Source organism: Watersipora subatra, chromosome 11 (genome assembly GCF_963576615.1).
Source record: "Watersipora subatra chromosome 11, tzWatSuba1.1, whole genome shotgun sequence".
NCBI lineage: Eukaryota > Metazoa > Bryozoa > Gymnolaemata > Cheilostomatida > Watersiporidae > Watersipora > Watersipora subatra.
In genome coordinates, this window is record NC_088718.1 from 37,718,171 (window position 1) to 37,734,104 (window position 15,934).

At 35.6% G+C, this 15,934-nt stretch overlaps 1 protein-coding gene across 3 annotated transcripts; it reads left to right on the forward strand.

The window, feature by feature from the left end:
- Positions 1–3,088: 3,088 nt before the first annotated feature.
- LOC137408266 (putative glutathione-specific gamma-glutamylcyclotransferase 2) lies at positions 3,089–15,863 on the forward strand. Of its 3 annotated transcripts, none has more exons than XM_068094717.1 (5): positions 3,089–3,137; positions 5,130–5,340; positions 6,534–6,575; positions 7,945–8,181; positions 15,289–15,863. In XM_068094717.1, exons 2-5 carry the CDS (start codon positions 5,206–5,208, stop codon positions 15,469–15,471), a joined length of 597 nt encoding a protein of 198 aa, XP_067950818.1. In that variant the 5' UTR covers positions 3,089–3,137; positions 5,130–5,205; the 3' UTR covers positions 15,472–15,863. The 3 variants fall into 3 exon arrangements, with proteins under 3 accessions (XP_067950818.1, XP_067950817.1, XP_067950819.1); XM_068094716.1 differs by lacking the exon at positions 3,089–3,137 and adding an exon at positions 3,650–3,805; XM_068094718.1 differs by lacking the exon at positions 3,089–3,137 and adding an exon at positions 3,650–3,805 and having other exon boundaries at positions 5,133–5,340.
- The last annotated feature ends 71 nt before the right edge of the window (positions 15,864–15,934 follow it).

The window sequence follows — 15,934 nt, forward strand, 5'->3', positions numbered from 1 at the left end:
CACTGTACTTACGGTGTTTACAGTTTAGACCACTCCAACTGACCTTGAAATTTGAACTCACTTTGGCACGTTTTCACTTCGGATAGTAGATCAATCTTATACTGTATCTCCTAACAACCTTATACTGTATGTTAGGAAATTGATATGTTTAGGCAAAGGTTGGACTATCTGTTTAAGCTCATGGCAGGTTTCTTAAAATGGACACAGTGACTAGCACAGGAAACTCAAATGCACCACAACATTGTGATCTCCCAGTTATACCCACACAAGAGTTGTGTCCACATGAGTTCAATGAGGGCAATATTGCACACGCTGTCATATTTTGGAATTTGCAGACAAAGACATTCATGTCTACATTGAAACAGTTATTATGAGTTTATGACTGAATCTGTGATCAAGGTGAAGATGGGTCATCAAGTACTTTACTTGATTGAAGCGGCTGTCATGCGCTCCATTAACTTAACCCTTAACCGTCTGGTACCTTAGGAATTTTTCCATTGAAACCCGTCAGAGTGGCTTGATGGAACGCGCGCACTCTTAGCAACCTTACAAGTATGTTAAAGATTTCCAGAGGATCAAATTAATTTTTTTTTTAAATGTGCTTCACGGAATCAACTCTTGGCAATCTTTATATCGTATTTTAAAATATGATGTCTCAATGTTTACAGGTTTAGACATTTGGTATTTCCTCAACTAATCTCTAGAGAGTGTATCGACTTCTTGGTAAAGTTTTGGCAGGTAGGAAAGTGCAGTAAGTCGTTCGTTGACTTACAACCGTGTTTGGTTCCGACTGGCAGATCGTAAGTCAATTCTGTATATTCTAATCTAAAATAAATGAATTTAGCTTACTAAACACATACGTGAAGGGAGTGTCAGTAGGTATGTATTTTAGTACACTTTAAACTTTTGACTAAGATTTTACCATTTATCTGTTTGGGAATCCGTTTTTACCATAATGGATAACGCTGAACTCGCCATGACGAGCAGCGTGTATTGCTTATTAATGTATATAATAAAAAAAAATAACGAAAAAGTTTAATGAAAATAGCGAAGAACGGCTTTTGCTATGCCTCGCACTGAGCTGCCTGACCTTCCCACAAACGTGGTCGTAAAGTCGGTTAGATGTATGTTGCATAGGTCATAAGTCGACGACTTCCTGTATCCACAAAGACAGCATAAAGATGGCCAGTCTACAACACACCTTAATTTTTTCTTATTGACATTTATGAGTTTTCCGTTACATGTATGTATGGCATCATGCGAGTCATTTCCTACATTCATGCTGCTAGCCTTGAGTTCTGTATACGCACTTCTTCCCACAGATTATTTCCCAATATTGTGAATAGCCATGCAAAGTTCTGACAGCACAAATCATACATTGTACAACTTATTCTTGATACCATGCCATCAAATGAGGAAAACTAAGATATGGTATGTTCATTTCTCAGCGATTTCTACCCACCTCATAGCTGCTTGGCATGTCAGACTTTTGTTTTTGCTTTTGCTTTTGAATGCCAACAGTGTGTTCAGGTTACCAACCAACTGATTTGTTTTACTCTTTTGTGAGTTTGTGGTGCACATAATCGTAGTTGCTAGGGAACAAGGGCTCCATTGTGTTCAGTGAGGTTCCGATCCTATTTGAAAGTGGTAAAATTGACTCTGCTCCAGTTTTGCATGACATACATAAACTCACAATCTGCCAGTACATTTTATTATCAATTTATATTTTGCCATATTATTTATGGTATACACATTTATTATAATCTAGCTCCAAGATATATTACAAATGATTTGTTTTTGTTGTAAAATAGAGCGTTTCGACTAATTGCAAATCTATATCACATTCCTGCACATATTATTCCAACGAATGATCTTTCTAAATCTTTGCATCTTCTTACTCTGCCTACGCTAAATGTTTATATTACTTCAATTAAAGGTTTCAAGAGCTTTCATGGTTTGTGTTGTTTTTATATGACAATTACAGGTTTTCAACTCATCTCAACTTATATGGTATGAACAAATATCATACAATTACGAACAATTATTTTAAAAATATCATTACTAGCTGTTTTAACAATCTTCTACCTAATATCCGTTCTCTAACAGAGAGTGTATTTTGCACGCTATTTGTCAAAATGTTTGTTCGATTTTAGTGGCTAACTTTTGCCCTTTTTTCTGTTTTATTATTGTTGTATGGTTGTATGGCATAATCTGAAGACATTTATAATTGAAATAAAATTATTGCCAATAAAGTAATATGAATATAAAAGAAAATTACTAAAATATTTGGTAATTGGTTTTACTAGTATAAAATCAAAGGTCTGATCAGAAATAGTTTGAAATTAGCTTGCTTTACACTATTTTTTGCTAAAGTTCAATAGCATTACTTACATTAAATACATTAAATACATAATACACATCGTCTAGCCTTATACACTCCTAAGGCATATATTTCGTCTGTAAATGTAAAATACCACTTATCATGGTAGTCTTTAGTACTCAAATTATAGTTTATTTTCATGCATACAATAGAGGTGCAATAGAACACAATGTGCTAGCTAAAAAATTTTTACTCAAATTCTGTATTGTCAAAGGTACCACACCCCGCTGTATTGTTCCTTACTTAAGCAATATTAGATAACCTCTTGTAAATACAAAAGTAAGAAATAATTTCCTTCGAACAGGAATAAAGAAGGGATAGCTTTTCCATCCCTAAGCACTTGTGATTGTCCATTCCTCTCTCATCAGCCGCTTGCCTTCTCCAGTGTTTCCAATTTCTCAGCAAACGCTAAGGGCAAGCTGGAGGTAACGCAACATTTCATCATCTTCGACCTACATAGAAAGCGTTGATGTACGCAATTGTATTTAAATTGCTTTAATTTGACAATGTTAAATTTTCTTACACAAAAACTAACAAAATTAAAGAAAATCTTTAAAAATTGTTTAAACTTATATTTTAATTGCTTTAAGTAAAATTTATTGTTGAGCATAATATATACGTTTCTTTCGGTAGGTGTTTTGCTCGGATATAAAGTCCCATGTCGGCGATCACCGTTATCATTCAGGCTCATACGTATCATTCAGGCTACATCAAACTCAGCTAAAACTTATATGGTACGACATACACTACTTACAAGGTGAGTTACTTAAATAAAGTTAGCAGTATTTTCAGCATGTAAGTTTATTTATAATTAGAATATGAAAAAGATGCATAGTTTGATTGGTTAAATGCTCATTGTATGAGCTAAGTATAAATTTAGCAGTTTTTTGACAATTAGCATTTTGCTAATGTTCGTTTGCAGTATGGGAAACGAGAGTTTTAACTTTGACAAGGTTTATTCGACAGATAAACAGTTGGTGCTATTAAAAATTAATAAAGCATAAATGGATAGATATTTTATACTCTATTTGAATTTGCCCGCTCTTGTCTTTCAAGTTGCTCTGTCTCTATGATTATAGACAGTAATAACTATATATGATGATGGCGTGGAAACGATTGTCTTTTCCATGTTTATTATGGTATACCTAGTCTGGGATAAAACACTGAAAACATTCAGTGTTTTTACGTATTTTAGGATTTAATGCGTAAATTATCGATAAGATAACTTGGGCTATAATTACTGAATAGACGTTGCGTTCTGTTGGCAAGGGTTGCAATGGCTGATCTTGAGCTGGAATCGATTTTACTAAATATGTGACAGTGCCGTTTAGGAGAATGATTGTATGGAAGCTTACGAATCTATCTCTCAACATATTAGCTAGTTTGGTAGTACTAGGTTAAAAAAAGTTGTAAATTTAACTAAAGGTAAGAAAGATAGTTGATTGGCTTGCTTTGTAATCATTTAACAATCGTTAATAAAAAAATTTTAACCTGTCCGCTCGCAACTATTTAATAGTAAGTACCCTACAAAACGTTCTGCTATTCTAAGTGTTTTTAAGCGAGCTCAACGATGATACTTATGGCGTCTAGATATATGGGTATAAATTTGGCCTTAACTACAATAATATTAAAACGGCCTGAAAGATGAAGGCCTTAACTAGTGTTATTATTTCGCAGTCTAAGAAGAATTCACAAAAGTTGAGAGGTAGACATCAGAATTCCGATTTGTGGTCAACTCGGTAAAATGAAACGAGTCGTTTTTATCTGCTTATAAATAAGGTGTGAATCGCACTGGCCTGGTAGAAGTCTATAAAGGGCTTAAACCAGTGGTTCCTAACTTTTTAGTGATATAAAAGTCGTATGTGTTTTTAGTAGGCTCATCAAATCCACTGTAAATGGAAAATTATACATATGGTAATGATATAAGTAAATTAAATAAGATGGACTACACTCACAGAGCCCCTTTTACTAACGCACCTTACTGTTAGGACTTTAAGAACTGCTGGTTTAGACATCCTTGGAAAAACCTTTTTATATTTTATGTCATTAATTTGTATGTCTTTCAAATTGGTTATGGTTACTAGCTCTTTCAAAAGCTTGCTGGTCGGTGGTTTGCCTAACCTGTTTAAAATAAACTTGGGAGTCGATGATGAGGAGAAAACGCTCAGTTTATGTACTTTGTACTATTTTGTGAACTTAATTTTTCAAGTCAACATTCCAAATCTGAAATGTCTAAAATAAAATAGACATTAATTTCACATCCTTTTTCGAAGTTCTATTAGTCATCATGACATATATCAGCCAGTGGAGCAATCTCAACCCAGTAACCAAAGTTTTTCATTCGCACCAGGGACGCGAGTCATTGCTTAGGCCTTTTGTATGTTTGCAGAACAAGTTGCAAACCTTGAGACTTTCATTCCTTTAATGTGATTGTCAAACTAAAACAGCTATATTTAGCAGCTAGCGCCTTGACCAAAAAGAAATGTCGGTGAAAAAGTGTGTTGGTCTACGGATTGAATTTCTTATGTTGGCATAACCTGCTACAAAGAGTCACTGGAATGCTGAATAATATATAAGTTAGTGGTTGGAAACCTTTATATCTAATAAGTGCAGTTGACGCTATGCAATGCAAATACTGTCAGTGACCTTGTTAGTGATCTCGAGTGTTTGATTTCTTTACATTAAGCTACGGTTTATTTTCTCCATTTAGAATTGGGAATCTCGTGAAATGCAATTTATTTATTTGTAGCAGCAATCAAAACCAGTTGCTCAAGGAACAAATACAGGAATTAGATTAGGTGTCTGATTTCCATCTCAGCCTCAGCATGTATGTGTTTGGCTACGGTTCACTTTTGTGGAAGCAAGGCTTTCCATATGAGGAAGCAATTCCGGGGTACGTGAAAGGCTTCAAGAGAAGGTTTTGGCAAGGGAGTGAAGATCACAGAGGAGAACCAGGCAGGGTTAGTGCAGATTAACCTTTGTTACATTTACCCAACATGGTCAGTTTCTTTCTGTCAGCGTTAAAGATGAACTCACAAAATTTCAGTTGATTTTATCAGAAAATATCAGTATTCTTCTATAATTTGCAATTGTTTTTGATGTTTGAGGTGATCTGACTGCTGGGGTGTTTCAAGATTGAGATGAAGATCAAATCTTGATCGCGGTTAAAATGTTCAGATCAAGTGAAAGTGGAATTATGAGATCTATAAATGTAAAGAAACCGACATAATAGAGACACATAATGCTGCAACTTGAACGCAATAGCCAATATCAACTATAACAATGATAGCAGCTATTGATGTCATTCCGCATGTATTTTCCTTCCGAGCATTTTAACTGCGATCAAGTTTTGTCAATTCTAATCTTGAAACATCCAATCACCTCAAACATCAAAAACAATCAAACATGAATAGAGAAAAAACCGATACATTCTGATAAAATCTACTAAAATTTTGTTTAAATTTATATTCAATGTGCCAATTTAAATGAAGAGTTTGTGTAACACTGCCGTACATAAATTACTGGCAAAACTGAAAATTTTCTTTGACATTGTAAATGTAAATTGACATCATACAATCTTAACTTTCTCGTTTCTCTAAAGAAGTTGAAGCTAAAAATCATCTGTTGTCGTACTTTGAAAGAATCCTCTTTTAAAAATCCCTTTTTTTTAGTATCGCAAAAAATATTTTCAGCCAGATTAAATCTCTAGATTGCTAGTCTAGACAGATTTTTTGTGAGTTGTGGTTGATTCTTTAAACTGAGATTGCAATATCAGTTTTGTCTATGGAAAGTTTTAAGTTTCCATCAAGTTAAAACTTAGGTGTTAGTGGCTTAACTTCACTTCTATGTAGTGACAGCTCGAGAGGGGACACCCTAATTTATGGCAGCTTTATCCATGATTTGCGTCACTTCAAATGTCGTGCTTTCATCTACTTTGATGGCTTAGATCACCGGAGCGAGGCTCAGCAGTTAGTCCGCGTAATAGCCTGTGGTCCCAGCTGTTAGCTCTTGGATGAGGACCTTCTTATTACATTATTATGCTGCTGAGCACATGATATGTATGGAATATGTGCCATATTTAGGTTTCCTTTCATGCATACCCTCTGGGCCTGGCGTCGGTGCATAATTCGGTTTCTATATTTTTATTTTGCAGCCTGGCAGAGTTGTGTCCGTCTTTGAATCTGAAGACAGAGAGGTTAGTCTGAGTTTATCTCTTTTTTACGAAGTTGATTTTCATTATATAGAGTTCACAAAGGGAAGGGAGCTATGCAGACCACTGTTTTGGTAATTGAATAATAAAATGGAATCGCTACAAATTTCTTTGAGCTCTAATAAATTGACCAATATACAATCAGCGCAGGTATTAGCGAAGTTTAGAAATTTCACATAAAGCATCTACATGTAGAAGGGAACGTAGGTTGACCTACATGTATGTAGTTATGAGTTTATACCCATAGCTCCACCTGCTAAGTGGATTAATGTAATGGCGTGTAACACGGAGATATGAACTAGCCATATCGCACCTGTCATTCAACAGCTTTTGGTGTCGACATCGTTTCTGGCATAACTCAAGTGTGTTTTTTTGTTTCTTCGCTGCAGTAATAAAACCTGATTAGGGCTTGTATTTAAATATGCCATTTGTTTGGTCTCTTAGCAACCCAATCAAATTTGTCGAGGTTTTTATCCGAGGGTTTTATCCGTACTTGATTTATAGACTCAAATCTTTAGCCTTGAAAAAGGTTGTTTGAAATCGACTTCTGATTGGAACACATCAACCAATTCCCACTGCGATGTTACCTATTCGCCATATATCGTTGAACAGGTGCATCCGTAACTTGAAAGGTTATATGAAAACTCCCGTATCTGTTTGTGCAGACGATAGCCTCCTCGTATTATGAAATAAGTTTATAGCTTATACCGCCAACATGTTTGAATACAGGGGATTAGTACATATCAACCTTCGAGTTTCGTCTGCTCACTGGGTGATCAGTGTTTGACCTACAATCTATTTTGTATGAACAACCACTGTTTGACCTACAATTTATTTTGTATGAACAACCACTGTTTGACCTACAATCTATTTTGTATGAACATTCACTATGTTTCCATGGTGGTGCGGTTAATCTGCAAGTTTGTCGTTATCTGCAGGATGGAAACGGCTAAAACCTGCAAGTCAAGCGAGTTTTATTATTTGGAAATCGTTTCTGAATGTTTTATGCTTTCGAAAAATGAAAACAGCACTTGCGAATGTTTTTGCAAGAAAATGCCGTCCAAGCTATTCCATTTTAAACATTTTTCACACTTCAGTCGTTCTCCTTTCAATTTAATCAGTTCCGAAGGCGCCGCTATAAACTTTGGTGTAGAAATCTTATTTTTAACAAATCCCTGATATGTGAATGTTCATTGAAACACTTATCGCACAATAACTCAACATGAGCACACAACTCCAAATGCGTGTCATGGAAACAGTGATTTTCGAGCATACTGACTGTTACTTCAAGCACAGTACTATTGAATATTCCCTGTCGTCTGTTAAACTATGACTGTTCGCTGTAATTCGCTAGGAGAAGGTACTTGGTATTGCCTTCCGTATTCACGAAGACAATGTTGAGTCAGTCAAGCAAAACCTGAATGAGAGAGAAACAGGCTACATATCGGTGCAGACTACCTTTTATCCGCTGCACAATCCAGATGGCGATACAAGAATCGAGCTCAACCTCTTCATTGCCAATGAGAACGTAGACACATACCTCGGACCAGCACCACTTGAAGATATCGCTTGGCAAATTTACCATTCTCATGTAAGTTGGTAGCGATGTAGATCTCTGGATCGCTGGTGGATTTTTACCTAATTTCTAGGGAATTTTTAATATATGGTGACAGCTGCGCTAAAAGGGTGAAGGACTTCAGTTGTTGATAAGTCATCGACCAGTTGAACCTATTAATATACATTGTACTCTCTAGTGAAGGTTTTGTGTATATTAAATCTCTTACCGGGAGAATGTAATAAGTACGTGTGAAGATAAGCTAATGGATTTATTCAATGTAAAGGTTTATAACATATGATTATGCGCATGGATGAAGGGCGTAGCCAATGGGTTATATAGATGTGGCTATGCGCACAAACGCTACAAAATAATCTGTGATGCTGACAAATACCGTAAAACCTCGATTTGAACGCTACGTTTATTTAATTGCCACCTCTAATAGTACGCCACTATAGAAGAAGGGTTGTAAAATACAGCGCCATAGAATTCAAATAGAGGTTTTATGGTAGATCAACCAATAAGACGTGCTGTCCGCATAACATATTACTCATAGGTTCTTGTTTTTTAATAAAACACATTTTGGTAGCATGTAAAAATGACAATCTCATCTCAAAATACAAAAAATTGCCCATTTTTCCTTTGTTATTTAAATGTACACAACCGCTGTATAGGGTAGTAAAAGTTCATAGTCAGCAAAGTACATATATGCATTTTATCAAGTGAAGTGAGCCAATCTAGTTTGATTATGCATCTGAAAATAAGAAGGTTGTTGCTTTGTAACAGCTAGTAACCTGGAAGTCTGGGCTGCTGTGAGAGATCATCATGTGTGCCAATATGCGTAATGATTTCAAACATAATCTTTACATAATAAGAGCAGCGTCCGTTCGTTCGAAGCCACGCCGAAAGCGTTAGGAAAAAAGATTGCATTGAACAGGTATTCAACCCGGGGTGTCGGATTTAAAGGCGAGCACATTGCCACTACACCACTCAGACACTTCACGGACGATTTCTCTATATACTGATTACTCATGACGATCTCTCACGGTATATGGTACTGGCAAGCGTACTAGTGCGAATAGTTGACTCAGGTGGTAGCATGCCAAGCTCGATGTCACTGGTTCAAATCCCATTTAATGAAATCTTTTTTCTCAGTCTTCAACCGTGGCTTCAGACGGACAGACACGGCTCTTATTATAGAAAAGATTGTTAGCACCTCCTGGCACACCGCTTGTAACCTGGCACAATGTGTCTGATGCAATGCAAGATGAAAGAGTTCCTGGATAAGGTGTCAATCAATAAAGACTAGTGTCAATAATTTAAGACCAAGCCCTGGGCTACTTTATAGCCCATGCTTCAGGAGTCACCATGTATGTCATCAAATTGTAATCAAGGAAACGGAAATAAGTCTTTTCTTAAAGGGTGACTGCCCTGTCTGATGTGTTGGGACACGGTTACAGATGGCTACATAAGCCAACCATGTCCATGTATAACGCATATAAAATCAGTGTATATAAAGATGGAACTTACACAACATTTTAGTAAATTTTATCAGAAAGTATCGATATTTTTCTATTATTTGCATTTTCTTAATGTTATAATTTGACTACCAGGATGGTTTAAGATTAAGATTGACAAAACTTGACAACGGTTAAAATGCTCGTAAAATATAAACCATTAAACCATTCGCATGGTTTAACTACCATGCGAATGTTTCCATCCACACATCTCTACTGCCGTCTCCTAAATACACTATAATATGCTTGTATAGCAAAAAACTGAAAAAAATAGAGCAGCTAAAAGTAGCATATTCGACATGCTCTATTTTTGTGATATTTTTTTGTGATATAGATTAAGGTAGTAATATTCATTTTTGACTTTCAAACTACAAAACTTTCGAACTACACTGTCGTACATACGAACATTCGTGTTACAAACAGTGGTAGATACGAATGGTGTTGTACGTATGTCAAAAATGTTCGTACAGAGATGCCGTATGTTAGATTTTGCACTGCGCCCCTTTTTCCAAGTAGTGTGACTTTTCGCCACTGATTTTGCTGCACAGTTTTTACTTCCTCTTTCTTTTTACCTTTTTTCTGTTTAATTTCTTTCCTTTGCAACTATCATTAAATTAACAGTTTTATGTAAGCAGTAAATAGCAGCTCAATCTTTCTAAATAATTACGCAGCGAACATATTCGTGAAGTGCCGCAACACTTTTGAAAAAATGCAATACCATTTTATAGTAGTACTGTTTCTCTCTAGTTGTACACATCTTTTTAGAGTGTATTGTGTTATTATTATTTAGTGTTCTTTAAATTCAGTACAAACTAAGATAGGTTACTTATACAAGCCTTAACATACATATATAATCCTTAAACATACATATATAATCCTTAAACATACGTTCCGTACAAAATAATGAACTAAGACATCTTAGGAACAAATTCGATGAACGAACAAATTCGATGAACAAACAAATTCGCTTATCGAACGACCGGTCAGAACATATCTCATTCGTAAGTTGGGGAGTGTCTGTATTGCAATAATGATGCAACATTACTATTATTGATTGACAGAGGCTCGAAATAGTCTAGAGTTTACTAGCAATAAACAGAAATACATGTAATAAGATTCCCTGCTGCGATTATTGTTAGGCTATCTTAAGCCAAGTTCTACTAAAGTTCAAACAAAAACTTTGCTGTAATAACGGTTGACCAGGGTAGATATTAGGCTACATCTCTGTATGTATGTAGCTTTGTTTGTCCGTGGTTATGTCCTCTAGAGAAACTAATGTCAAATAAAGCGATTAGTCTGAAATTTTGCATTTGATTTTCTTTGATACTCCCCAGGTCTTAGTGTCAAAAGGATTGCGGGTTCACTATCCATAAAGGCGTTAGGGCTGAAAAAGGACTTGGTTGTGAATAAAAATTATCTCAAATTTGATTTCATAATGAGATAACTCACACTCTGACCAAGATGTGAATTCAACCAGTGAGACTCTGCTTATTAGACTGATGCCTTTACTAACCGATCTCATCAGCCGTACCCTCAAAGTTATTGTGCTGATTAGAAATATAAAGATTGCTCATGCATATATATATATATATATATATATACTAGATGAATGCTTGGCGTTGCCCAGGTAACAAAAACGTCTTTGGATAAAAAATTTATTTTTATTTAACATATACAACATTTACCATTCTAACTTTTAAACTTCATATCATGGGAAAAGTGTTTTTGTGCAGTTCAAATGAATTAAGAAAATAAATAAAACAACTGTAAAGGTTTTGAAACTTTTTCAAACAACTGCAACTTTTAGATTTCACATCATGAAAGAAGTGTTTTGTTGAAATAAGTTAGGCGGAAGAATAAAACTGTAAAAGTGCTTAAATGTAAATGTGAAATCATTAGCAAGTAATGGCTAAATATAGTCTGTTTTGCTACGATTACAATGAAAAATTATTTGGTATACGATTACATGGTTTTAGTTCGTTTCAGTGTTGGCATCACAAGACGAAAATATCGTATAGGGTGGTATAGAAACCCACAGTAGTTATCTGATGCAATCACCTCCTGGTAAAAATCATCATCATTAAAAAATAACAACAAAACATAATGTTAACCTTAGTAACTCTAGGTACCTACTGTACAATAACTTTAGTGCATTTTGTGGTTATCATCTACAAGAAAATATAACATTACAATATACTACGTGTAGAGTTCTTAACTTCAAGACAGACATGTAACATTAACACTGTATCTAACTTATGAATTTAGCGTACAAAAAACATACTTGAACGAAGTTTTAGTTTGCGTTCTAGTAAACTTTTAACCAAACTATTATCACTTATCTGTTTGCGAATTCACTTTTACTATAACGGATGACGCTGAACTGAGATACGATTACCAAAGTTTAATTTCGAGAGAAATGTTCATTGATATTGTTTTGTGGAAAACAAATTAGCCTTAGAACGGCGAGGATGAAAAAGCATCGTATTTCATAGTTTTAATTAATACGTCATTTAGCGCGTGCAATTGAGAAAAGGAGGTATATAGTGTATAGTAAGAGCTATGAATCGTAAGGGCCATCATAGATTTGTGGTTGGACAATTTGATTACAAACCTGCTGTTGCAATCTTCACGACTTTTCAAGTCCAGCAGAGTGCGAGCATTTAGTTCCTAAATGTTGATAGTTATACGTTAATAGCTATGGACATACTGAAGTTCATGCCAAAATCTACACACATACACACAGACAAACTTTGAGATGTACATGTATATATAACTAACTGTGACTCCCGACGTTGCCTGGGTGATTAAAACTCAGCTTATAAACAATGAGTAGTGGTGAGAGTTGCCTACCACTTGCTATTACCCTGGTACGTTGCCAATGAAAAATTCCAGTAAGCTAGGTAATACGTGCTAGGCTTCTAATGGCGGTACGCCATGACATTGCGTCAGCGTTGTCCTGCTACAGCTATTCTAGTAATAGCTATAGTTGGAGGAACACACAAACATGCACACAAACTTTGAGAAATATATATATACAGTCATACTTCAACTTACGAGCTTAATGCGTTCCGAGACTGAGCTCGTATGTCAATTTACTCGCATGTTGGTGCAATTCATTTATATATAGAACAATTAAATATATATTGATTGGTTTCCATACTCTAAAAAAAGCAAATAAAACACTCAAAACAAGATATTATAACAGAAAGAACATGTTGGTTATTGTCCTTACGTAGTACATGTTTTTAAAAAGCAACAAATAAAAAACAATGCAAGGAAATGTGATTAATTAAAATGTAAAATTAAATACATACAATAGCAGTTAACACTCGCATTTGCCAGGGAGGGAGATATAAGTTATCCTTCGTTACAACAGGTGACTTTGGTAAATTTGGATTTTATCAAAGTGTTAAAAGACAAACCTACAAGCAAACCAAAAAGCAAACTCTCATTTTCAACTAAACGTAATTAAAATTTCTTCGGCGTTCCTAGTTTGAAATTTCTCGCTGGTTAGCGAGAAATGTTTCCTTTTTTTCGCTTTCACGACTAGCCGGCCGTTTTAAGATAAACCTATCTAAGGACGTTTGCCTTTGTCGCCCTTGCAACATGTTGCGATCAGGACGAACACAGGTGTCGCCACAAATGGTTAACGCACGACCACTAGCCAACTTGTACGAATGTCTATTAAACAGTTTGGATTGATAGCGCCGGCCTTTTCACATAGCATCGTTTCAGTTACGCTGTCACCGGCCAATTGTTTGTCCAATGCCATCAGCGGTCGTGAAGATCGCTGCACCGTTTAGAAACTATGGTTAGTCCTTTTGCGAACTAAATGCCCAGAATATAATCCTTCTGTTTGATAATTATGAATGTATTTCTGTCATATTGCCGAGCTAGCTGAATCACGCATACACATTTCGCATATTTTTCAATATTTTTCCGTTTAATATCGACTGTTATCATTTGCTTTTTCTTTGTAATATCTTTCATTTTACTGGCAAACTTTCGGTCTACGCACAGTACTTTTAATTCACATAATTCTGCACAGAAAATCGTGCACAAAAACACGGTACAACAGTATAACCTGAGCAGTTGAAAAATACATAGTGATGCTGTTCTCATAAAACACCTCCGGCATACTTAGCAACTGACTCAAGTGCTCGTATCTCAAACATGGCTCGTATGTTAGTGCTAAAACGTGCTTGAAAGCTGGCTCGTATCTCAAGTTTCTCGTACGTTGGAGCACTCGTAAGTTGAAGTATTACTGTAGAAGATGTATAATATGAAGAGTACTTAGCTGCTGATAATCATGACACGTCTGTTTTGACCAGACATACATGTAGGTCTTCTCTCATCAGGTGGTAATTGGAAAAGTTACCAATTGATGAGAGAAGACCTATGTCTGTTCAAAACAGATCTGTTATGATTAACAGCAGCTAAGTACTCTCCATATTATACATTATATATAATTTATTTTACACAAGGTGTATTGAGTGCTTTTTTATATTATTGTTCATGAAACTAGCGTTTCTAGCTATAATTAAAAAAATATATATATATACAGTCAAACAGTGATAACTCAAACTTCACGGGATCGAACGAAAGTGTTTGAGTTATCAGAGCATTCAAGTTATCAGAGCACTGTCGCAAGTCCATGTATTTATTAGTAGATATAAATGGCTTGTTTCAAATTAAATGCTTCTAATGTAAAGTTTTAAAAAGTCTTATCAGAGAGTATAGAGATTTTTCTATCACTTGAGATTTGTTTGTCGTTTTAGGTGATGTGACTGCCAGGACGTTTTCAGATTAAAATTGGCAAAACTTGATCGCTGTTAAAATGCGCAGAAGAAAAGAAATTTTTTTCTTATGAGCGATTTAACCAAGATCAATTTTGCCAATTTTTCTTTAAGTTTATCCAAAGGTTAACTCGCTTTTCCTTGCCTTCGAAGGACCATCGCTAAGCGGATGTTTGGTAAAATTAAATTTTTGTAAACCTTTAGAAAAGTTGTTAACGAAAATATTTTGCCGATGATGTTAATAACGACGCCTATGAACTAATAAAAGTTGAGGTTTATCTCTATGGCTTGGAATAAAGTGATATTCTAAAGCGATAACAACCGTCTCGGTAGCCGTTGGGCAAAAAACTATTCGAATTAATGAAGTTGAGGTTAAGTTATCTAAAGCAATTTATCATTGCGTGGGAACGGACCAAACACAACCATTCGAGTTAACTATGTGTTCGAGCTATCCGAGGGCGAGTTATCTGAGTTTGACTGTAAATATATTAGTCTATTAAGTCTGTCTGCGTGTAATTATGGCAGCCTTTTATGCTTGTCATTGACCCATGCTACTGCTTGCACGCAAACTTCCCATATTATTGTGAATTGTTTTATATAAGGAAATCACTTCTAATTAAAATACCACTGGTTTTCTCAAAATTATGCTAGTAAACTGTCACATCTGCTCTAACCAGAACTCTGAGTTTCTCTGTTCAGCTAGTAAGGGGCTGAATACCAATGAAAGCATGCTAGTTTATTCCTCTGCCATGTTGATTATACTGCAAGAACTCTATAGAGCCTCGCAAGGCCTGATACATGAATACATCACCTTCGCTGACTTTCTACAGGGTATGTGCGGTCCAAACATGGAGTATCTCATGAAGCTTATCTGGTGCAACAGGAAGTTGTTTCCTGGTAACCATGACAATCATTTGAACAATTTAGAGGAAGAGGTAAACGAAATCGCCAAGCGAAAAGGAGAGAGCTTGGAAAAGTACAAGTACGAAAACCTCCATTGGCCAATTAAGTAGCCAATCGGGTTGCTTGATTATGAAAGAGGCTAGTTTATTGGATCTCTTGCAGTCATCTTATGCATTGGCTAATTGTTGTTGATGTCACACCACCCTATTTATTTTTAAACTTTAGTACATTAACCATAGGAGACAACCTAACATATGCCAGCTGCGGATGCTGGCAGCTTCCACATCGGTGCTGAACTAGGAAAGGTTTTATATGCATATTTTTATCGAGATCTCATCTCTTGACCACCATTTACCTGATCTAATCCTTTTTCTTTCTTTGCATAACTAATTTTCAAGTTGAGTCATGTATTAATGGAAAATATTACAACTTGTCCTCTAGCAATGCCTTGATATATTCTACTTGGAATCTCAAATGACGCAAGATATAGGAGAAATACACTAAGATGAAGTAATACCACCTCCTGCTTTTGATATGTCTTATGACATTAATGTCCATTAGGGATGTACCATC

What these genes read in the sequence shown, in the direction of transcription:
- LOC137408266 (XM_068094717.1), top strand. Translation starts at nt 5,206, where the DNA reads ATGTATGTGTTTGGCTACGGTTCACTTTTGTGGAAGCAAGGCTTTCCA. An exon ending in TTGAATCTGAAGACAGAGAG is followed by an intron (nt 6,576 to 7,944) that starts GTTAGTCTGAGT and finishes GTAATTCGCTAG; the next exon opens with GAGAAGGTACTTGGTATTGC. An exon ending in GGCAAATTTACCATTCTCAT is followed by an intron (nt 8,182 to 15,288) that starts GTAAGTTGGTAG and finishes GACTTTCTACAG; the next exon opens with GGTATGTGCGGTCCAAACAT.